The sequence below is a fragment of the Pararge aegeria genome, chromosome 5, assembly GCF_905163445.1.
Source record: "Pararge aegeria chromosome 5, ilParAegt1.1, whole genome shotgun sequence".
NCBI classification, from domain to species: Eukaryota; Metazoa; Arthropoda; class Insecta; order Lepidoptera; family Nymphalidae; genus Pararge; species Pararge aegeria.
Genome location: NC_053184.1, coordinates 19,403,535 through 19,425,159, shown reverse-complemented (window position 1 = coordinate 19,425,159; position 21,625 = coordinate 19,403,535). Strand labels below are relative to the sequence as shown.

The window sequence follows — 21,625 nt, the reverse complement described above, 5'->3', positions numbered from 1 at the left end:
GACATAACTCAACGAGTCGCGAAGATTAAATGGCAATGGTCGGGGCACATAGCTCGGAGAACTTAACAATCGACTTACCAGAAACGGTCATAAATTAGTGATATCTGCATATCGTCTGCGAAAGGTGCAACTCCTTTGTGGGGTTGAGTATACGCTTTTACAACAAGATTCCTAAGGAAATTCTTGACCTACCAATGCATATATTTAATGTGTAAAAACGCATCTAGTACAGCGAGGTTACTATACATTTGGCAGCCAGCCTCGCTCTCATCTCCCGCAAGATAGCAAAATGATTGTAAATGTTGATGTAGGAAAAAAGCAACTACTGAGTTTCTTGCCGGCTCTTCTCGGTAGAATCTGTTTTCCGAACCGGTGGTAGAGTCACACAAACATACATACTTGACGTTTCAAAAGTGCTTATAAAGTAGGCCCACTTGAAATAAATGAATTTGAATTTGAACTGATAGAAGTTGGGGTCCCAAGGTGTTGGAATGGCGACCTTGCAAACCCCCAAAGAGGTGGACACATGACATCAAAAGGCCTATGTTCAGCAGGGGACGTAAAATCGGTTAAAGTGATGATGATGATGTTGAACCAAGGTGTCGTTTTCGAGTATTGAAATACTTCATCAGAGTAGAATCAGGATCTTAACTGCATTGTTTTAAAGGTTGAAGTTGCCTGCAATTCTTCAGCTAAGACTTGGCAGTACATATTTAGCAAAATGAAAATCAGAAAAATGGGATTTATGACTTTAAATAGATTTGAATAAGGTACAATTCACTCTACCTACTAAGGCTACAGGTCTACACGCACGTCCTTACCGTGCATGTGTTTTTACGGTTGAATACATGAAATGTTAAGTTTTACATGTTACCCCCGTATAATTTAATTTAAATTATATTGGAAGATCATCCACTTAAAAATTTTATTTGTATTTCTTCACTTTGTACAAGTGTTTTCTTTTCCTTTGTTTTAATTATTTAGGGTTCCGATTCGAAATTAAAAAAAAATTAAAATTGTCCGTCCTTCTGTCTATCCGGCACTGTATCTAATGTATTCATGAACCACGAAACTAAGAGAATTGAAAATATCACAGATGTATTTCTATTGCCGCTAGAAATACAAACACTAAAATAAAAATTTGAGAGGGCAAGTGATATGATTTTTTTGCCGTCTTTATAGATAACAGTACAGAACACTTCGAGCGAAAGTCCGACTCGCACTTTGCCGGTTTTTCTTCGATGAGGGACGTGTGTACTTTTATAATATGAAATATCGGTTAAGCATGTCACCGACCCGGTCTTGCATTATCGCTAATAATTATTATTTACGTGAATTAGTTTGTATATTTGTTATGCGATTACTCCGCGAATTATAAACCGATGTTTATGATTCTTTTTTGTTTGGTTTGTTATCACTAGAGGTGGAGGTGGAGTTCAAGAAATAAGCTGGTGAAGTGAAGTAAGAGAGCGCCGGGAGAGCTCCTCAACCATTAACATCCTGGCCTCGGGAAAAGCAGTATTTTGTAAAAGATTTTGAGCACTATTATAACTCAGATAATTGAAACCACAGAATTAAGAACATACAGAAGCCGTGTACACGACTAATATTGAAGCATCAAAAATCACTCCACTATACCATTTAGCAGTATAAAGTAATTATTTTACCTCTAATGTTCTAAACGTTTACCATAAAAAAGTACAATGAGAAAAGTTTGTGAGCTAGCAACATTCCGCGGGTGTAAAGTTAGACGAGCCCGGGGCGTTTTCACTGTTTTTGAACACAATACACTGCATACAACAATGGCTGTATGAGGTATCTTAATTCTTCGTGGGTGGGTTTCCTCACTTACCCACAAAATAAACGTGAAATTTTTTTGTGACAAAAAACCGACTTCGTTTACGTAAACAAAACATCACAGTTCAAACAATTTATATTTTAATTATTTAAAGAGCACATAACTTGAAAAGAAAAGAAACTTAGAAAAGTTAGAAAGAGTAGTCGAACTCCGGTCCAACGCCTACGTAAACAAATAAAGAGCTAAATAAAATATTCTCTACAACATTTTTAGTCAAACTTAAACATCCAATCAAGAACTTCATGATCCGTAGCCAAACATTCAAACCACTTTACCAACGAGGCATTTATTTTTCTATTCCACTACAAGTTAGCCCTTGACTGCAATCTCACCTGGTAAATGATGATGCAGTCTTAGATGGTAGCGGGCTAACCCGTTAGGGAGTATGGTAGTCATACCCCTTATCGGTTTCCACGCGACATCGCGCCGGAACACTAAATCGGCATCTTAGCGGCACGTCTTTGTCGGTAGGGTGGTAACTAGCCGCGGCCAAAGCCAACCTAGCCAAATTATAAATTCCCAAATTGCCCCTTTCGGAAATCGAACCCGGAACCTCCTTCTTAAATTCGCGGCGCTCACCAAGCAGGTCGTCATCATCGGCAGTAAATCTTAAGGTCTATTTTTGGCGCGCAAGCTTCGAGTAAGCGAGTGTAGGTATTTTTCCGAGCGCGCGGCGACCGGGCAATATCGTTTTAATTAACAATGGACAAACATTTGCGCCAATCTTGCGCTGTGAAGAGCAAAATAAGATAAGACTAGAGTAGAATTTCATACATTAAATTGCTCTTAGTAATTATAACTAAGAGCTGTACTCTGTATGCATGTATACTCGTTTTTTTTTCTCGTCCTTATTTATACTTATATTTAAATATCTTAATTACTAAGCAGATATACTGTCTCATATTGTGTTGTTTCCTGTCATTATTTACATTTTTTTTTTAATGCACAACAATATTGTATTGAAAAAAAAGTTAAAAAATTATTTAAATCTCTCCGCTTGCGGGCTGGGGCTTGAATATCCAAGCAACCGGCGCTCAGGGCTCCAGAGTTAGGAACCCCCTCACAATACACGCCGTATCAAGGATCCTTCAGCCTTCAGTGTACGATCCTTAATCCAACAACCAAGCCAAAGCTTCTTAAGATATTTGTCAAAGCTTTACGCGAGAAGACCATTGATTAAAACGACTATAAAACACTCCACACGCGCGATGGTTGATCGTCTAGCACTATATCAGGTATATTAACTTAAACATACTTGTCAGTACATACTTAAACATAATCGTTCGATCCCAGTAGAGCAATATACTGCTAATTTCATGAACTGACGCCACACCTATGGTAAGGCATCTCAAAATCGATAGCACCCTATTGAAAAGCAAGGTGTTGATGGATTATCCTGGCCTCTTGAGGATGTCTGTGCAAGTATTCGCCATTAGCAAGATAAGAACACTGGGAAACTAATCCTGAGGGGCACCCCAGGGCGATGACCTGCTCGACCTGTGTCATCTCTCATAATATATTACCGGTAGTTGCTCGTCTATAATTGCACAGACAAAACCTTCAGATTCCCCGAAGAGGTCAACAAATTGTGACGAAAATATACATGCGATTTGTTCTACATGTGGTCCCGTAGAATCTTCATGCAAGTCCTGCAAATAGCCACACGATCTGAGTTACTAATTACTATAGGCTTGCACCGGTTCTCTTTGCCAAGGAATACCAAGGAATGGTGGAGTAAGAGCCTTATCTACTGCAAAGACATCCTTATACATACCCACATCCATTCAAAAAAAATGGTCTCTAAGATTGCACACATCACGATTATGGAGGTTCTAATAATTATTGTTATTATGTCACGTTATGTAGCAATTTAACGCCTTAAAACTTTATACCCTAGAATGCTTACGAATAAGGATGAATGGGAAAAAGTTGCTAAATTGGTAAAGCTCGTTATGAAATCTCGGGAAGATGACGAATGAGATAGGCAGAACACCGAAGCCTGAATTAAATAGCTGCCTTTCTGATGGAATACTTAGTGTAATACCGGAAAGTACAGTGGAGGATGGAGGAGGTTTTTAGTCCGCAGGTCACTTCATAATTGTAGGTGAAGTCGGGCATGCCAGTTAGTGGTATCCATGAGGATTTTCCTCCTCCATATATGTAAAAAAAAAATATAGGGTCATAAAATGATTTCTATTCTTGTTCAAAAGAGTAGAGCTGTAATTTCCTATTTATTCCAAAATAATATATTCCTTTTTGTATCAGATTCACTGTAATTACAAGGTCTCTGCCTCCTGTATGTTAATTTGGGAACAATAACAATAAACATTATCAATTCCTGATGCTATTTTGATTTTTCTTTTTCTGCTTGAACGTAGATATATCTGTATGCATGGACAGTAAGTATTTTACTGTAACCAAGCAAGAATTACGATAAATTAGTCAATAATAATTATTGACAATTCGATAGTTTATTTCCAAAATTAAAAAAAAAAATACTTTATAACTACTATGTTGTAAAATAATTTAATTCTCGTTTTAAATCAAATATGTATCTATTTAAGGGTATTTGGGTACACATTTATTGAGAGAAATTTAACTAAAACTTTATTCTTTATCATTTAAATAATAACTTTCATTCATTCCTTCATCAATAACAACAGATGGATCTTTATAGCTTCCAACAAAGGTTTCTTCTATGGTTTGCAACGTTTTATTTTTTGTTTCTGGTACATATTTCCATATCCATGTAAGGCATAAACTCAAAATAAATGCATAGAGTAAAAATATTCCATATGTTCCTAAATGATCGATTAAATATGGGGCAATTTTGAGTGAAATAGTGTATGATATACTCATCAAAATTATGTAAACTGATCCTGCTACCCCTCGATGTCGTAAAGGTATAATTTCTGTTGAAACACCGAAAGGGACCATATAGAATGCAGTGGAAGAACATACCGTAAACCCTAATAAAGGATACAAGCAGAGCGAGGAATCTATTGCCACTATACCTACTACCTGTAAGTAAAAAATAGAAGAAGAACATAACAAAAATACTGTGGAGAACACACCGCCTGTTAAAAGAATGGTTTTGTTGCCAAAATATTTTAGTAAAATCGGACAACTTACATTCCCAATTATAAAAGCTACGACTATTGAAATCATTGCAATAAAAGCTGATTCGCTGTTCTCTATAACTCTTTCAAGTAAAGGGTGGTATACAACTATCAATAAATTACCGCTCCAATAATAACACGACAGTAGTACGAACATGTGAAAAATTGGTAAGTAAAAATCTCGACGGCTTATTTTTTGCCATGCAGCTCTTAATAGCAGCCTACTACGTTTCGGGGATTCTTTGGTCATTTCGGAGTTTAAAAATTCTCTTTGAGCAATAAAAAGAGCATTCATCTCTGCCAGCGACTCTTTATTTTTACCCCGTAGCCATATGAAAGATTTTTTGCTCTCTTCAAACCTGCCTTTATATGCCAACCACGCAGGTGATTCAGGCCAAATAAAACTAAATATAATGGCCAATGCGAGCGGAAAGCACAAAATAAGGCTTATTGTTTTCCAGTGGAGGAAGTTGCCTGCTGTGGGAACGAATAGTACGATAAATGTTTGAATGATTCCGTACGAAACGATAGATTGGTTTCTGATTTTAGGTTCAACCATTTCACTGATTGTCACCATGCAAACTACGAGTAAGCTTTTAATGCCTGCGCCTTGAAATATTTCTGCCATTATTATAGTCAAGGAACTGTTGGCGAAGCAAAGGATGATCCAGCCGATCAACACAGATAAGCAGCTGCAGCGGAAACCAAATCTCCTACCCCAGCACTGCATCAGGTATGGTATAAAAATACTCGGTATACCAGCGAAGCCGTGAACTGAAGCTGAAATAAAAACAAATACTGATAAAAGAATATGAAATCGCATCCTTACTTCTATACTAAAATAATAAATGTGAAAGAGAAACTTGCCAAAAATATAGCTTGTTACTTGGAGATGGACCTAGGATACTTTTTATCTCTAAATAGCAACATTTTAGGGAAGTTTTCAGAAATAACCTTTGCCACTGTGCACGGCTGCACAGCTAAACTGAGGTTGGCGAAACTTATTATCCCAGAAAAATCAAAGATTTCTCTCTAACCAAAAATAAACGTCAACGAAGTTTTAGGTAACTGCTAGTCTATATCTATATCAATACTAATAGGAAAACTGAAACAGGTCAACTGAAAATTCTGTAAATAAATGAGATATTTTAAAACATTTTTTGGACGGCATTTTTATAATCGATACTGAAGGCGAAACTGTAATTTTTTTAAGTTTCGTCTGTCTGTCTGTATCATGGCCACAAATCACGCTGAAACTACTGAATGAATTTAAATTAAACTTTGCATGATTTTAAATCATATAACAAAGTATGACATAGGGTTCTTTTTATTCCGAAAACTAGCTCAGTTCTTTTGGGAGAAGGGATGAAAGTGAGAAGATTTAAATGTTTGGGGTAATCTTTAAATCTATTCACCTAAATCCAAAAAATCTTTAAGCAGTATTTCATAAGAACATTTTACGTTATTTTTTGCATCTTCGGAAGAGCTCTGAGAATTTGGCCGAAATTCAGTATTTAGATAGGTTTTTTAAGTTTACTTCTATTTATTTCGTTCCTGTCGACCTTAACGTGTTGCTTTTCAAGTTTATCTAATTAATTATTTTATTCAAACACACTAAACGAACCTTCAATGCAATAAACAGACCGTTGTCATTGCGAGAAAAATACTATAAAAGAGAGCAAGAAATTACCTATCCATGATTCTGTATCAAGGTCAACTTTTATGTCACTGTTGTTCCTTTTTAACTGCTGTACTAGAATGCTGGACAGACCCATCATACCGCCTGTAGATATTGCTGCTAGTAGTGCTGAGCTTACCACGAAGAACTGAAAAACACACACAGAATGAATCGTTTAATAAGATAATTGAAAATTCACGGCTCGAAACGTATAGTTAACATATTTTGATGACACAAACGAAGTGCTTCACTTGATTTTAGCAAGCTTATTAGGTAAGGTTTAAAGACTTAAATCTCCAAAGAACGTACTGTTCACATACAATACATTAAGTTTTTGATTTAAATTCTTGACTCGACTGATATACAAATATAATAAATTAGTTTCATTAACTAAACAGTAACAAATTTTGACAGTGAATTTTTAATTTTTTATAAACAAAACTGCTTTTGAAAAAAAATAAAAATGTTTGGTAGAAATATTATATAGTTTCATTTCTTCAAACTGAATAGTTTTTGCACCACGTTTGGTTCTGGTTAAGCTACTTATAACTTGTGGTTGTTTCGTGCGAAGTATGTGTAAGATATAGTTTTTGCATTTTCTACCACTGATTCAGACCGATCGAATTGTCAGTATTTGGTCAAACTGGCTGTAATTGCTGCCTGATTATTGCAATTGCAGTCCTTATAGTTAGCAGCTTTATTCAAGTCTTTAGGGTAAAGGAAAAAAGGTGTATATTTGTTGTCAAATTAAAGCTTTTTTCCGCGGGAAAATCTTTCTTGGTAGCTTGGCCAAGGGAACGCTGTCGCATACATAATATGTTTTATTTTTTTAATTAAAATTCCATTTCAATGTCATATAGACATATATTACATAATTATTATATTTTCAAAAGAGTATATTGAAATAATACCCTGTGAGGACTTATTATTGTCCTCCTCTAAATCTGGTTACAGCGCCCTCATTATTAAAAATTCTCCTTTAAAAATAAGCTTTCTCTAGCAAGTAATGTTTTAAGGAAATTGTAAACATGTTTATACTTTCTTTTTCTTATAAATGTTTCGGGATTTTGTTGTAAATTTTTGTGTACATTTCGTTTGGGCCGGTGCAGTCAATATGTCAAGCACTTGTTCATTTTCAGACGTAGATAAACGATGCCACCCTGTACAGTCCATTGATAACATGTTAATAATTGACTTTTAACTTGACTTCGGCCTTACTTTTGGGGGTAGATTTTAATCCTCGGACCTCTAACTTTTCGAAGTTATGTACGTTTCAAGCAATTTAATGATTTAACGATCAAGGAAAACATCGTGAGAAAACCTGCGTGCCCTGAGATTTCATAATGTTGTAAAGGCGTGTGAATTCCAACATTCAGCGGTTGGCTTGAGTGGTGGATTACAACCCTATCCTTTTCATGCCAGCCGGTAATGGATAAATAATAATGCTCATCATCATATCGACCCATTACCGCCCACTACAGGGCACGGGTCTCCTCCCACAATGAGAAGGGGTTAAGACCGTAGTCCACCACGCTGGCCCAGTGCGGATTGGTGGTCTCCACATACCTTTGAGAACATTATGTAGAAAAGTCAAAGTCAAATATTTCTTTATTCAAATAGGCACATAGATGGCACTTTTGATGCGTTATTATATACAAAATGTGTACATAGCAGTGAGTAGTGATGGCGATAACTACAATCGTAAACTTAAAACTAAAGCTACGAGGGTTCCAATCGCGCCCTGGTCTAAGAAGAAGCCCACAACAAACTTAACCGGGTGTTCTTTTTGTTATCACCATCTCACATTGTCATTAAAACTCTCAGGCATCAGGTTACCTCACGATGTTTTCCTTCACCGTCGCATCAATTGATATTTTTAATTACTTAAAACGGACATAACTTAGAAATGGTACAGGTTCGTGTTGGGATTCGAAATCGGACCCCCAAAAGTGAAGTCGAGCTGCTACCCTCTGCGCTTTCACCGCTTAGTAATAATGATGATGATAATTTACTCACCTGGCGTAGCAACGGAATATTCATCGTTTTACGTTTAAATATCTTGTAATCGTATTAACAGAGCATAACTTTATAAAGAATCAGTCAGTCAGTATTATTTTAGCTATTTAAACTTAGTCATTTTTATTTTCACCTTTACTGGTAATTGTGAATGTATGAGTTTCACGTAAAATGGCTATAGTAATGGAGCAATCTATTTTAAAACTCACGTTAATATTGATAAGAATTATCGCAAGTAAAGTTCATTTCATACTGACGCGTAGTCAAGGCGAGTCAAATTAATAGTGTAGAATTTTACATAGCATTAGTAAAGTCAAACTTAAGTAAATCTTTAGCCAAAAAGATTTATCGAAAGCACTTTTGAGACATACATACATATTTAACCACATTTTTTAATAGAAGGGAGGCAATGCGTTTTATAACTATAATAGTCAAATTAATGCTCAAGTGGCGGGGGTTCCAAACGAACCTGTTCTAAGAAGCTTACAACAATCTTACCTGGGTATTCTTCTTTCATATATTAATAGTATATGACGGTGAACTGCTGGACCAATGGCTTCTCCGATTGTAAAGATGGCACGCTAGGCAATAGAGTTGTAAATCGCAAAAGATGGTAGAGTACCCATAACACAAGCTACGCTTACTTTGTAGCTAGGAGGCGATGTGCGCAGTATTTATTTATTTGTTTATTGCATCGTTCGACGGCCGCGGGTAAACGAGGGGTGGTGAACACTATATTTAAATCTGCCTTTACTACACTGCAAGTCTTCTACTTTCATATGATAGGTACTATCAGTTCTTCAAACAAAATAAAGAAACGTTTATAAATGGCCGAGTCGACTCCGCTTTAATGTGTATCCACCTTAAGACGCATAAATTTACTTATACTAATACGTAATTATTATCAACCGACTTCTAAAAAAAGATGCGGTTATCAATTAATTGAACGCACATATTTATGCTTTACGCCTTTAATTAATCGCCAAATAATTGGTTAAACTTCATACGAGTCAAGTAAGAGATAGATATTGACTCCTAATTTAACAATTACTATTTGTCGTTGAAGTGGTCATAGCCCAGTGGGTAGGACTTCGACTTTACTTTCGGGGGTGGGGGAGTTCGAATCCCAGCACGCACTTCTAACTTTTCTAGGTTATGTGCGTTTTTAGCAATTAAAATATCACTTTTTTTTTATAAATAAATAAATATACTACGACAATACACACATCGCCCCCTAGCCACAAAGTAAGCGTAGCTTGTGTTATGGGTACTAAGATAACTGATGAATATTTTTATGAATAATATACATAAATAAATAGCAATATACATATAAACACCCAGACACTGAAAAACATTCATGCTCATCACACAAACATTTTCCAGTAGTGGGAATCGAACCCACGGCCTTGGACTCAGAAAGCAGGGTCGCTGCAAACTGCGCCAACCGGCCGTCAATCACTGGCTCGGACGGTGAAAGAAAAACTTCGTAAGGAAACCTGGGAACATGCCTGGGAGTTCTCCATAATGTTATCAGTACCGGACCAGCGCAGTGGATTATAGCCTTAACGTGGGAGAAGACTCGTGCCCTGTACTGGGCCGGTATTGGGTTGACATGATGCTGATAATGATGAAAATGATTTGTCGTTGGTGATAGAAGCTGAAAGCGTAGACTTAAACCTCCAAAATTGGACTCTCATGCATTTACTGACTTCAGTTAAGGTTTTTTACCTAGAGCCTTTTTTTTTCCTAGGCAAAAAGCGTTTCAGGGCATTATGAAAAGTTCTTTACAACATGATCTCCTGATTATGGCCCGGTACAATAATTGTTTAGTGATTTCACTTAATTATAATAATGTTATTGTGATTAAACGTTAAACATATCGTCCTTTTGGGTTAATTTTAAATTAGCGTGCAGTAGTATGTACAAGCGGTGATATCTCAATTGTTAAAACTTGGCTTCGCTTTCTGAACTGAGTTCAAATTTAAGTAATTAAACTGTCACTTGTTTCAACGGTTAAGGAAAACATCGTGAGGAAACCTCCACGCCTGTTCTCCATAATGTTCTCAAAGGCGTGTAAAGTCAACTGGGCGGTGGAGCCGAGTGATTCTGGATTGGCAACCGCGACCTAGACACAAAAGCATCGGCCGAGCACTAGCTCGATGGAGGGATAATATTGTAAATGCAATAGGGAAGAACTGGATGCAGCTAACCAGCAATAGACCGAGATGGCGTGCAAATGAAGAGACTTTAGTCCAGCAGTGGGTCAGCCCACTGCTGGACTAAGGTATCTTCATGATATAGATGATAGGCTGATGAGTATACCGATATAGTTGCGAAACCTTTATTACTTGTAACATTATTAGTATGACCCCAATAATAAACCGTCTGAGAGATTGCCATCAAATAGAGGTAGCAATAAAGATCAATTTCACGTGCCCAGTTCGAGACAGTGGGTATGGGTGATGTTTTTCCGAGCGCGCGGCGACCGAGCAATATCGTTTTAATTAACACTGAACAAACATTTGCACCACTCTTGCGTTGTGAAGAGCAAAATGAGATAAGGATACAGTAGAATTTTAAAAATAAAAACGACTTTAGCTATACATATCCGTTCACGAAAAACTGTGTAGTTCTTCAGCATCATTATTAATTCAACCGATTGACGTCCACTGCTGGACGTAGGTATTATTAATATAAATAATACCTACGTCCAGCAGTTTTAAAGTAAATAAAGTAGTAAATAAATAAAATAAAAAAACCAGCAGTAAATATTTAAATAATAAATAAATATTATTATTTATTTATATTTATAAATAAATAATAATATTTATTTATTATTTTAATAAATATTATAAAATAGTAGTAAATATTAAAATAATAAATTAATATTATTATTTATTTATAAATATAAATAAATAATAATATTTATTTATTATTTAAATATTTATTTCAAACAAACACATGAAAAGTAATCCAAAGAATACAGATCAAGTCTGTGATTTCCACACTAGGATTCCCTGTGTCGAGGAAATCACTATATTATAAATCAAATAAAATATAATTATAAATCACTATACTAATAATAAATATAAATGAAGTCTGTCCACTTCGTTGGAGGTTGACTTACGACGCGTTTACCGGTGCGGGGTCGTCATTCTAGCACTTTAAGATTCCAACGTCGATCGGTGCATCGGTGCTTGCTTTAGCTATGTGCCCCGCCATTGCCACTTCAACTATGAAGGTAACTCTAGTTCTACGGATCTCCTCATTTCTGATTTGATCAAGTAGAGATACTCCCAGCATAACGATATCAAACAATTTACAAAGAATCTCTAGATACAAGTAGCACAAGGTATTTGGAACTCCATAAGAAGCATTATAAATACCTGATGGTCAAGTAATGACCATCGGTTGAAATAATAACGATCAATATTGACCAATTGATAGGATTTCTAATAATACAAACATAATATTATATTGGGATATAAGGTTGGATATCAGTAAACTCACACGAATTGAAACAAAGTTAGATAACCTAAAAACAGTTTAATAAATATTATTTAAACTATTAATTTCATTTATTTCTCCTTCTATAATAACATCTTTAGAACGTTTAATAAAGTGTTCTTCTATATTTTGTAAAGTTTTATTTTTAGTTTCTGGTATATATTTCCAAATCCATGTGAGGCAAAAGCTTAATATAAACGCATATAGTAAAAATATGCCGTGTGTCCCTACAATATTTATAACATAGGGTGCAATTTTAAGTGTTGTGGTGTAAGATACACTTATGAAAACAATGTAAAGTGATCCTGCTACCCCTCTGTGTCGTAAAGGTATAATTTCTGTCGCTACGTCAAATGGGACTATAAAAAATGCTGCAGAAGAGCATACCATAAACCCTACTAAAGAATACAAGCAGAGCAATGAATCATTTGCTACTATATCTATTTCTTGTAAGTATAAAACAGTGGAGGAACATAACAAAAATAGTATGGAGAACGCACCACCTGTTAGAAGAATTGTTTTATTGTCAAAATATTTAAGTAAAATTGGACAACTTACATTCCCAACTACAAAAGCTACATCCATTAAAATCATGGCAATAAAAGCCGATTTACTATTCTCTATAACTTTATGAACAACATGGATTGCGTATACAACTATGAATAAATTCCCGCTCCAATAATAACTGGATATTAGTACGAACATGTGAAAAATCGGTATGTAAAAATCTTGACCGCTTATTTTTTGCCATATGGGTCTCATCAGTGACTTACCTCGTTTAGAGGTCTGTGATGAAGTTTGGGATTGTAAAAACTCCCTTTGAGCCTTAAAAAGAGCATTCAGCTCTACAAGCGACTCTTTATTTTTGCCTCGCAGCCAAATGAAGGATTTTTTGCTTTCCTCAAATCTACCTTTATAGGCCAACCACGCTGGAGACTCAGGCCAAATAAAACTAAATATAATGGCGAATGTTAGTGTGACACACATAATGAGACTTATTGTTTTCCAATGAATAAAGTTACCTGATGTATGCACAAATAGTACAACAAATGTTTGTATCATTCCGTACGATACTATCGATTGGTTTCTGATCTTTGGATCAACCATTTCGCTGATAGTGACCATGCACACTACGAGTAAGCTTTTAACGCCTGCGCCTTGAAATACTTCTGCGACAATTATAGTAATAGAACTGTTTGCGAAGCATAGAACGATCCAGCCGATCAATACAGAGAGACAGCTGCACCGGAATCCAAATCGTCTATCCCAGCACTGCATCAGGTTTGGTATAAATATACTCGCAATACCAGCAAAACCGTGAACTGAAGCTGAAATGACAACAAATTTATTCATACTTCGACATAATTGGACCCTGTTTAATAGCGAATACATGAAAGAATAAAAAGTTTTAGAACTTACCGATCCATGATTCTGTATCCAAATCGAATTGAATTAGACTGTCATTCCTTTTGAACACTTCCATCAGAACACTGGGCATGCCCTTCATACCTCCTGCGGCTATGGATGCCAGTAGTGTTGAAGTAACCACGAATAACTGAAAATAACAAATGCAGATATATTTCAAGCATTTGACTCTATACTGGTAGAATAATAAAAATAATAATAATAAAGCTTTATTTACATTCCTTACAATTAAGTACCTTACTGGCTAAATATAATAGAGTTAAATACAATTTTCCTTAATCCTAAATTCTTATTTTCTATTTTAATGTTTTCATAGCTAAGTAATATATTGCCCTTATTGTACTTATACTATCTATATAATTTACGTAAGGACCGCCAGCGGCGGTAAAAGCCTCCTCCATATTTTTCCATTTGCACCTGTCCCTTGCAAGAGTCTTACCCGCAACTTTCGCGATGGTAGAAACGTAGCTAATATTCCACAAGCCCATACGAACCGCTTCACTTCGTTTCTAATAAGCACTTCTAAGATCTACAGAGACCTTCCGTCCACTCATGATCTTACTTGGTTCTCGTGTATAATGATTTTGAAAAATTGTACGGCTGTTTCGCGCAGTGGGACTCCAAGGCCGTGGGTTCGATTCCCACAACTGGAAAATTCGAATACGCTTCAAATACTCGAAAAGTTCTGCACCGATCGAGCTGAAATTTTAGCATGATATATTTACAATACGCATCAAGGATTGTTTTTAACTATTTTTCTAAACCATTCAATCATAATGTGCCACAGCGAAGCGTGGCAGGGTACATCTAGTTATTTATAAAAATATTCATCAGTCATCTTAGTACCCATAAAACAAGCTACGCTTACTTTGGGACTAGATGGCGATGTGTGAGTAGTCGTAGTATATTTATTTATTTTAATAAAATCTTTGAAGAAGCATTGGACTGCCCCATCGGAGTTAATTTTATTCTTAACGGTGACTCCGTTAAAAAAATATTAGTGGCAGGCAGGCAAGCTTGATGCTGAAAAACCCGTTCCCAATTTTGTCTACGTAAGTCATTGTTTTAATATGTAGCTATCGTAAGCTGACTGACGTAAGTCATATCACCTGAAACGCCATAAGCTACATTATTTAACTTCTGTATTGTATGGCAAAAACAATTTATATCAAATTACCAAATACTTTAAATGACATACCTCTGCCTAAATTTAAGATTAAAATTATTGAATGGCTTATGCTTCGTCAGTTTTATTCAGTAGACGAATATCTTAAAGTAAAGGTTTAAATAATTGTGTATCTAGGTTTATATTTTGGTTTACTTTATATCATTTCACTTTAGTTGACATTGTTATGTAATTTCACAGTTTTGATACCTTAATTTTCTGACATTTTGTATAAAATGGAAAAATAATTTTATAATTAAGGTGTTGTTATAATTTGCATACCATATAATGGCAGATTGTAGCACGGAACTTGTTATGTTTTATTATAAGATCAAATTTGTTACCCTGCAATCACGCAAACAAAGATTTAAATTTGAATTTTAAATTTGAATTTTATTGCTTTACTTATAATTAATACCGAACTTAGCTCCGACTATTAATGTCCACATTTTCCGAAATTTCACGGTCAGACGTCATAATTTGGTTATAAATGATTATGATTAATTACGCGAAGCCTCTGAGGTTTTATCGTTTCAAAGGGTTATTCATTAATCTACAAGAAATGGGAAGGGCTTATTAATAATTAGGACACGGTTCATTTGTGTTTTTAAAAAACTACAGGTATTTATATTATTACCGGAATAGCGTTTATATGAGGTGAAGATGTTTTTATACTCCATTGTCACGAAGAGTACCTACGTTAAACTGTAGATTATAGAAAGGCAAAAAGTACCTATACTTTATTGTACACCAAAAAACGCATACAATATTAAAAATAATTGGACAATAATTTGGCGGCCTTACCGCTAAAAACGATCACGGCTAGGCAACCAAACCATATAGGGTAAGATAAGTGACAAGTGCGTTATGGGTTATACAACGTGTACCCGAATCACGAAATAATGTTGAAGGATGTATAAGTATATTTCATAAGAAATTAGGCTGTAAAAATATTAAATGAAAAGAAGTATTTTTATTTTCAAAACATTCTAAGTGTTTACTTATGACAACCCTATTGAAGATAAAAGACCGACACGCGCATAGTACCTATGCTTCGCGACGCGTACCTACTTTAGTGCCAGAAGTCACATGACTTTAATTCTGCATGTAACGTTAGGGCTGTTTCTGATTTCTTTCAGTAAAAACTATGGCAGTGGTTTACTCAATAACTATTAGGTTTTGGGTTTCACAGAAACGTCTAAAAGACAGTACATAATGTATCTCTAAAGCCTGTGAAGCAGTATTTTGGTGTTCATTTACTCGTTGTATATGCGTAATGCGTTATTCAGGAATCGTTTGGAAGGGCAGCAGAATTTTACGCCCACTGTGCGTCGCCACGTTACTAACGGCAAGTAGTAACTATAAATTTTTAACTATAACTAACTTTTTTTACTAAAATTTATAAAGAAACATTTTCGTTCAAAAAACCCGTACTGTTCCAAAAGAAATTCACTGGCGTTTAATTTGTTAAAATCTTTTAAAAAACCTTTTTAACAAGACCTCTTACATATTCGGTTATTCAAATAGAATGTTAAAAAATGGCGTAATTCAAATGGGTGCGCCGAATTTATTATTTGTAAGGCCAGTCTAGTGTATTTTAATTATTACAGGTCAAAGGGCTTTAAATTATACTTTATGCACATTATTCCAGTTGCAGTCCAGTTGAATTAACGTCCAGCTTTCTAATCCAACGCGTTGTTGTTTTTGGATTACTGTAAACAACGTTTGGTTTCATTTGAACTAAAGCCCAGGTTTCTTCTCCAAATCGTTGTTTTTCCTGGAATACTGTGAAAAACGTTAGATTTATTTTGAATTTAAGAGCAGCTTCCTAATCCAATGCGTCGTTGCTGCTGGGATACTGTATACAACGTTTAGATTCATGTGAATGCACGACCAGCTTTCTAATCCAAATCGTTGTTGTTCCTGGAATACTGCGAACACCGTTTACTTCAGGTAAATTTACGACCAGTTTTCTAATCCAGCGCATTGTTGTTGCTGTTATTCTGTGAACAACGTTTAGTTTCAGTTGAATTAAAGCCCAGCTTTCTAATCCCATGCGTTGTTGTTCCTGGGATACTGCGAACATCGTTTACTTCAGATGATTTACAACCAGCTTTCTAATCCAACGCATTGTTGTTGCTGTTATTCTATGAACAACGTTTAGTTTCAGTTGAATTAAAGCCCAGCTTTCTAATCCAATGCGTTGCCGTTTCTGGGATATTGTGACCAACGTTTGGTTTCAGGTATAGTGCATTCAGTTTTCAGTTCAATATCTAGGTCAGTAATATACTTCTCATACAGCGTGATTTACGTTCAGAATCTTATTCAGTGTTTACATTTCAATCATATAACTGGTTCCAGCGAATGGAATAATGTGTATAGGCGATTAGTATTTTTTATAAACATTGCTCTAAGTCTTAAGCCGTGTTTTATAAAAGTGTTAATTTTATACCAAGAAAATTTGAACTCTATATCCCACCAGTTTAGAGAGAGGATTAGCATAAAGTTGTATAAAAATAATTAGTGGCACAAAGTTTAATGAGAGTGGTCTCTTACCGCACCTGCAGACCCTACTTCTTTTCATACGGCATGAGTTTTAGAGCTCCGGGTGACGTACGACTAACTTTTTGCCCTGTCGCATTCCTTTTTACACTTACATAACAACGGTGCGACTAAAAATAGTATCGTTGAAGTGACTATTTCACCAATTTTATCGATCAGTTAATACTGATTATAGCAATGTAATGTTTTACGATACACGAAAATTGGCTTTTATTGGAGTAATAACAACTTTAAATCCTACTATAGGAGAAAAAATTCAATGCTTTTGTTGACCAGCTTTTTCTAATTCTAGTTTGCAGACGGCTTTTAAATAGAAGTTCTGGAAAATAATTACAAAATAGCACCCCTTGTGACCTTTAGAGAGATATTTATGAACCTGCCCGGGATAAATAATAATAATAATAGTGGTGTTTTTATTAATATAATTTAACATTGTTAAGAATTAAAAAAAAACAATAAATGATAGAAGAATAATTATAATATGTTTATTTCATGCATTAAGTCAAATATTTTTGTTAGTAAAAAAAAACCATTATTTCTATATTCCTAAAAGATAATAAAAAGAAAATTAATGTTTGTGAAAATTAATATGCGCATCACTGCCGCTCCATTTAAAATAGCACAGCAGTGACTCACATACCAGCAGTTCGACCTGTCAGTAGTCATCTTTAGGATGCTGATGGTGCACCCCCGCAACCTTCGCACCATAGACCACATCTGTTGCGCATTGTGGCATAAAAGTTGTCCACTCTTGCTTCCGCAAACATACCTAATGCGCTACAAAAACAGCGCAGCTTCATCAACACCCTGAATGCATTATTATATTGTACCTACTAATGCATAGGTTATGTAGAATTCCATCAAATTTGATGCATCCTGTCGAGTGCTAACATATAATAAACACTAAAAATAACAAAGTTGCTGTTGAATAGTTTTTTATTTGCGACACGGATTAGTATTAGTATTTTTGTTCCACAAAATGTCTATCGTGTGAACGCACGCTTTTATTCTTTTATTTTTTTTTTTGTTTCTAGGGTTGCCGCGTTCTTATGAAGCTAAATTTGTTTTTCATGGGGTTAAATCGTAAATGTTTTTATAAAAAGGGTTGTTAATGGTATTCCTTGTTTGTTAACAGCCGTTAATTAATTAAGTCAGGCGTTTTTTTTTCCAAAATTGAAAATTATTATTTTCACTGTCCACTGTTTTTGTGTAGATATTATATTGTATGTGTAGTAACTACTACAGCCAAATGGTAATAGCCCAGTGGGTAGGACTTCGACTTCACTTTCGCTGGGCCGAGTTCGAATCTCAGCTCGCACCTCTAACTTTTCTATTATGTGGGTTCTGTAATTAAAATATAAATTGCTTCAACAGTGAAGGAAAACATCGTGAAGAAACCTGCAAGACTGAGAGTTCTCCGTTATGTTCAGCGTGGAGTTAGGAAATTGTTGGTGTTAACCCCCACGCCTCGGAAAGCACTTACTAAAATTGTGACAAGTCGTTGAAGCCTACTACCGCATTATAGCAGCGAGATGGTCTGTGCTCCATCGTGTTGTTACTATGCTATAGCAATTTGAGTATTTTTTAATGTAACTTGAGAATTTTCTATTCAAACGTATATTTAGTCACTTCAAACTGATGGAGAAGACCACGAATGGCCACCGAAACTATACAATTATAAGTATTACACGATTTGCGTTTACGATTATAGGTAAGCAATTTATGTATTTTATAGCAGCTGGTGCTACTGTGCAGAAATCCATGATATATTATAAAATTAAGATTAATTTGCTATAAAAATTGACTTTCAATTTTAATTCATTGTAAAGTCAACATCTCCTGAGGATGCTCCGGTTTCGGAGTGAAACGTGCGTAGAGGGTACGTTACTGAAGATCTGTTTGGTGTGGAGTATAAGGATTGAAGAAATTATAATTTACACCACACATATTCTCCTGCTTTTCGCGGAGTATAGCAAATTAAGCTTAATTTTCATAAAGCAACTTATGCTTGTGAAGAATAAAAGCTTATGGTGAAGTGCCGGGAGAACTCCTTAACAATTAACGCCCCTGGATTCAGGAAAAGCAATATTTTGTAGAAGGTTATAAGCAGTTGACATTTCACTATTATAACTTAATTATTATTTCAAACGTACCCAGTAAAATGCGTGGAAATAAATTATTGACATAAAAGAATTGAATTTGTATGACAACCAAAAAGCAAGATATAAATATATTCTACAACAAGTTTAAGTAAAATGAAGAGATTTACTACTATATAAAAGGTATTACGTTAAATTTTAATGCCTTTTAAATAGTCGTAATTTTCTAAATTTTACTTGGAAACGACTTAAAAATGTTCAATTTTTTTAAATTCCAAATCCTGAAACCCAAGCACGTTATAATAGAAATGCGACTAAAAGGATTATCCAAAGGAAATATCAAGTATAATACGTGGGTACTAAAGAAGTACATGCCACGGCACAACAATAATATGCCAATTTTTATTCCATAGTTGCATCGTGGAGGTGAGTTCGCTACATATTTGTTCGGAGGTGGAATATCAAAATACTGTAATGTAAAGAGTTTATCGCGTTTGTCTGTACAGCCATTTTATTGTGTATTTGCTGCAACTTTGTAGATATATTTTGTATCAGCGGCATTTTTAGTTTATATAAAACTTAAATACACATGGTTTATTTCAAAACTAGCGGACCCTCGCGACTTCGTCTGCATATGAGTCAATCAAAAAGCGAGAATAGATCTGATACTAACATCATAATCATCGCGCTAAGTACCCTCAATTATATTACGTGGTATACTGAGTTAGTAAGTTGTCATTATTTTAGTTGATACATACATACATACATCATCCATACATCCATGCTTACAAGATTTCGCTTTATAATATTAGTAAGACGATACACATGCATTCGATCGTCGTCCCAGATGCCTTGCGGCTGTTATTTATGAAGAGTTATGGTCCTTTATCTCCGACCAATTTTATCAGATCCTTATTAAAATAAAACGATACGATGTTTGATTGTATGCACCTTCAAATAAAAAAAGAATTATTAAAATCGGTTCAAATTTAACGGAGCTATGAAGTAAAATTGATAAAAAAATATATCCCATTTCCCGGAGGAAACCTATTGTTTATCGGGATAAAAAGTGTCCTATATGTTGACCCGGTATATCAGCTACCACTATACCAAATTTTATTTAAATTCGTTCAGTAGTTTTCACGTGATGCACGGACAGACAGACAGACAGACAAAAAATAAATAAAAATCTCAATCAAAATTCTCAAAATATATTAAATGTACAGAAATCGTCCAGTTACAGTTTTATTATTTATATAGATAGTTATAGTTGTTTATATTGAAACTAACAACTTTTGTTTTACGACTTTATACTCGATAGCATGTGAAATATTCAAGATGATGATAGAGAAGAACGTACTTATCAAGGCACTATTTCACTTAAATTACCATACACCAACAAAAGGGCTTTACAAAAAAACTAAAATATTACACATCTGTATACATATAATACACTTCTTCTTGTAAAAAAGATCATGAGTAAGACACTACATTGAAATATAAAATTTACGCATAGGGCCAATGTACGTAATCCCAGAAATAAATACAAAATAAATATTTGGCGGCCAAGAACAGACCTATGGTAATAAAACATATTGTGTGAGGATGCTCATTTATACAATAAATTACCAAACTCCATAAAATAATGGAAAATTAACAGTTTTAAAAGTCAGCTAAAGGATTATATCTGAGTGAGGGAAGAGGGCTTAAAAAGCCAGAGGAGAAAAAATCCACGCGGTTATAGTAGTATATCGTTGAAGTGGTATTATCATATTCAGTTATACCTGAGTGCGGCGTTTGGCCGCGGCGCCGATCGCATCCGAATGGCGGCTTTCCGTTCGATACACGTATTTATTTATGTAAATGTTGCTATTAGGGTGTAGGGAGCTTACTATTGTAGTAAACTCTTCTAATATTTTTATTGTATCCACATTGCAACGACTTTATTAACATCCCAGTGGAATGCTTCTAAAGTCGTTGCAATATGGTTTATTTTGTCGGAACGTGAGGATATTGTCGCGTTCTCGAAAATTCAACAATAAAATCTATTATACAATTATACAAAATACTTTCGTTTATTATTATTTTTTTCATTGCGTATTTCATATCACTAGTTGTCACTCACTGGTCAAAATTCGATCATAATTAATTCGAATTATGAGATCCTATCATCAAATCCATGTCCACTGCTCTGTT

General features: G+C 35.0%; 2 protein-coding genes across 2 annotated transcripts; both read right to left on the bottom strand.

Annotated features, from left to right (window-relative positions):
* Positions 1-4,436: 4,436 nt before the first annotated feature.
* Positions 4,437-8,823, bottom strand: LOC120623861 (monosaccharide-sensing protein 2-like). The gene is made up of 3 exons (XM_039890134.1): positions 8,672-8,823; positions 6,668-6,803; positions 4,437-5,757 (listed from the first exon to the last, which is right to left on the bottom strand). The coding sequence occupies exons 1-3, from the start codon at positions 8,693-8,695 to the stop codon at positions 4,466-4,468; spliced, it is 1,452 nt and encodes a 483-aa protein (XP_039746068.1). The 5' UTR covers positions 8,696-8,823; the 3' UTR covers positions 4,437-4,465.
* A 3,394-nt stretch (positions 8,824-12,217) lies between these two features.
* Positions 12,218-16,854, bottom strand: LOC120623990 (facilitated trehalose transporter Tret1-like). The gene is made up of 3 exons (XM_039890287.1): positions 16,717-16,854; positions 13,598-13,733; positions 12,218-13,506 (listed from the first exon to the last, which is right to left on the bottom strand). Exons 1-3 carry the CDS (start codon positions 16,852-16,854, stop codon positions 12,218-12,220), a joined length of 1,563 nt encoding a protein of 520 aa, XP_039746221.1.
* Between the last annotated feature and the right edge of the window lie 4,771 nt (positions 16,855-21,625).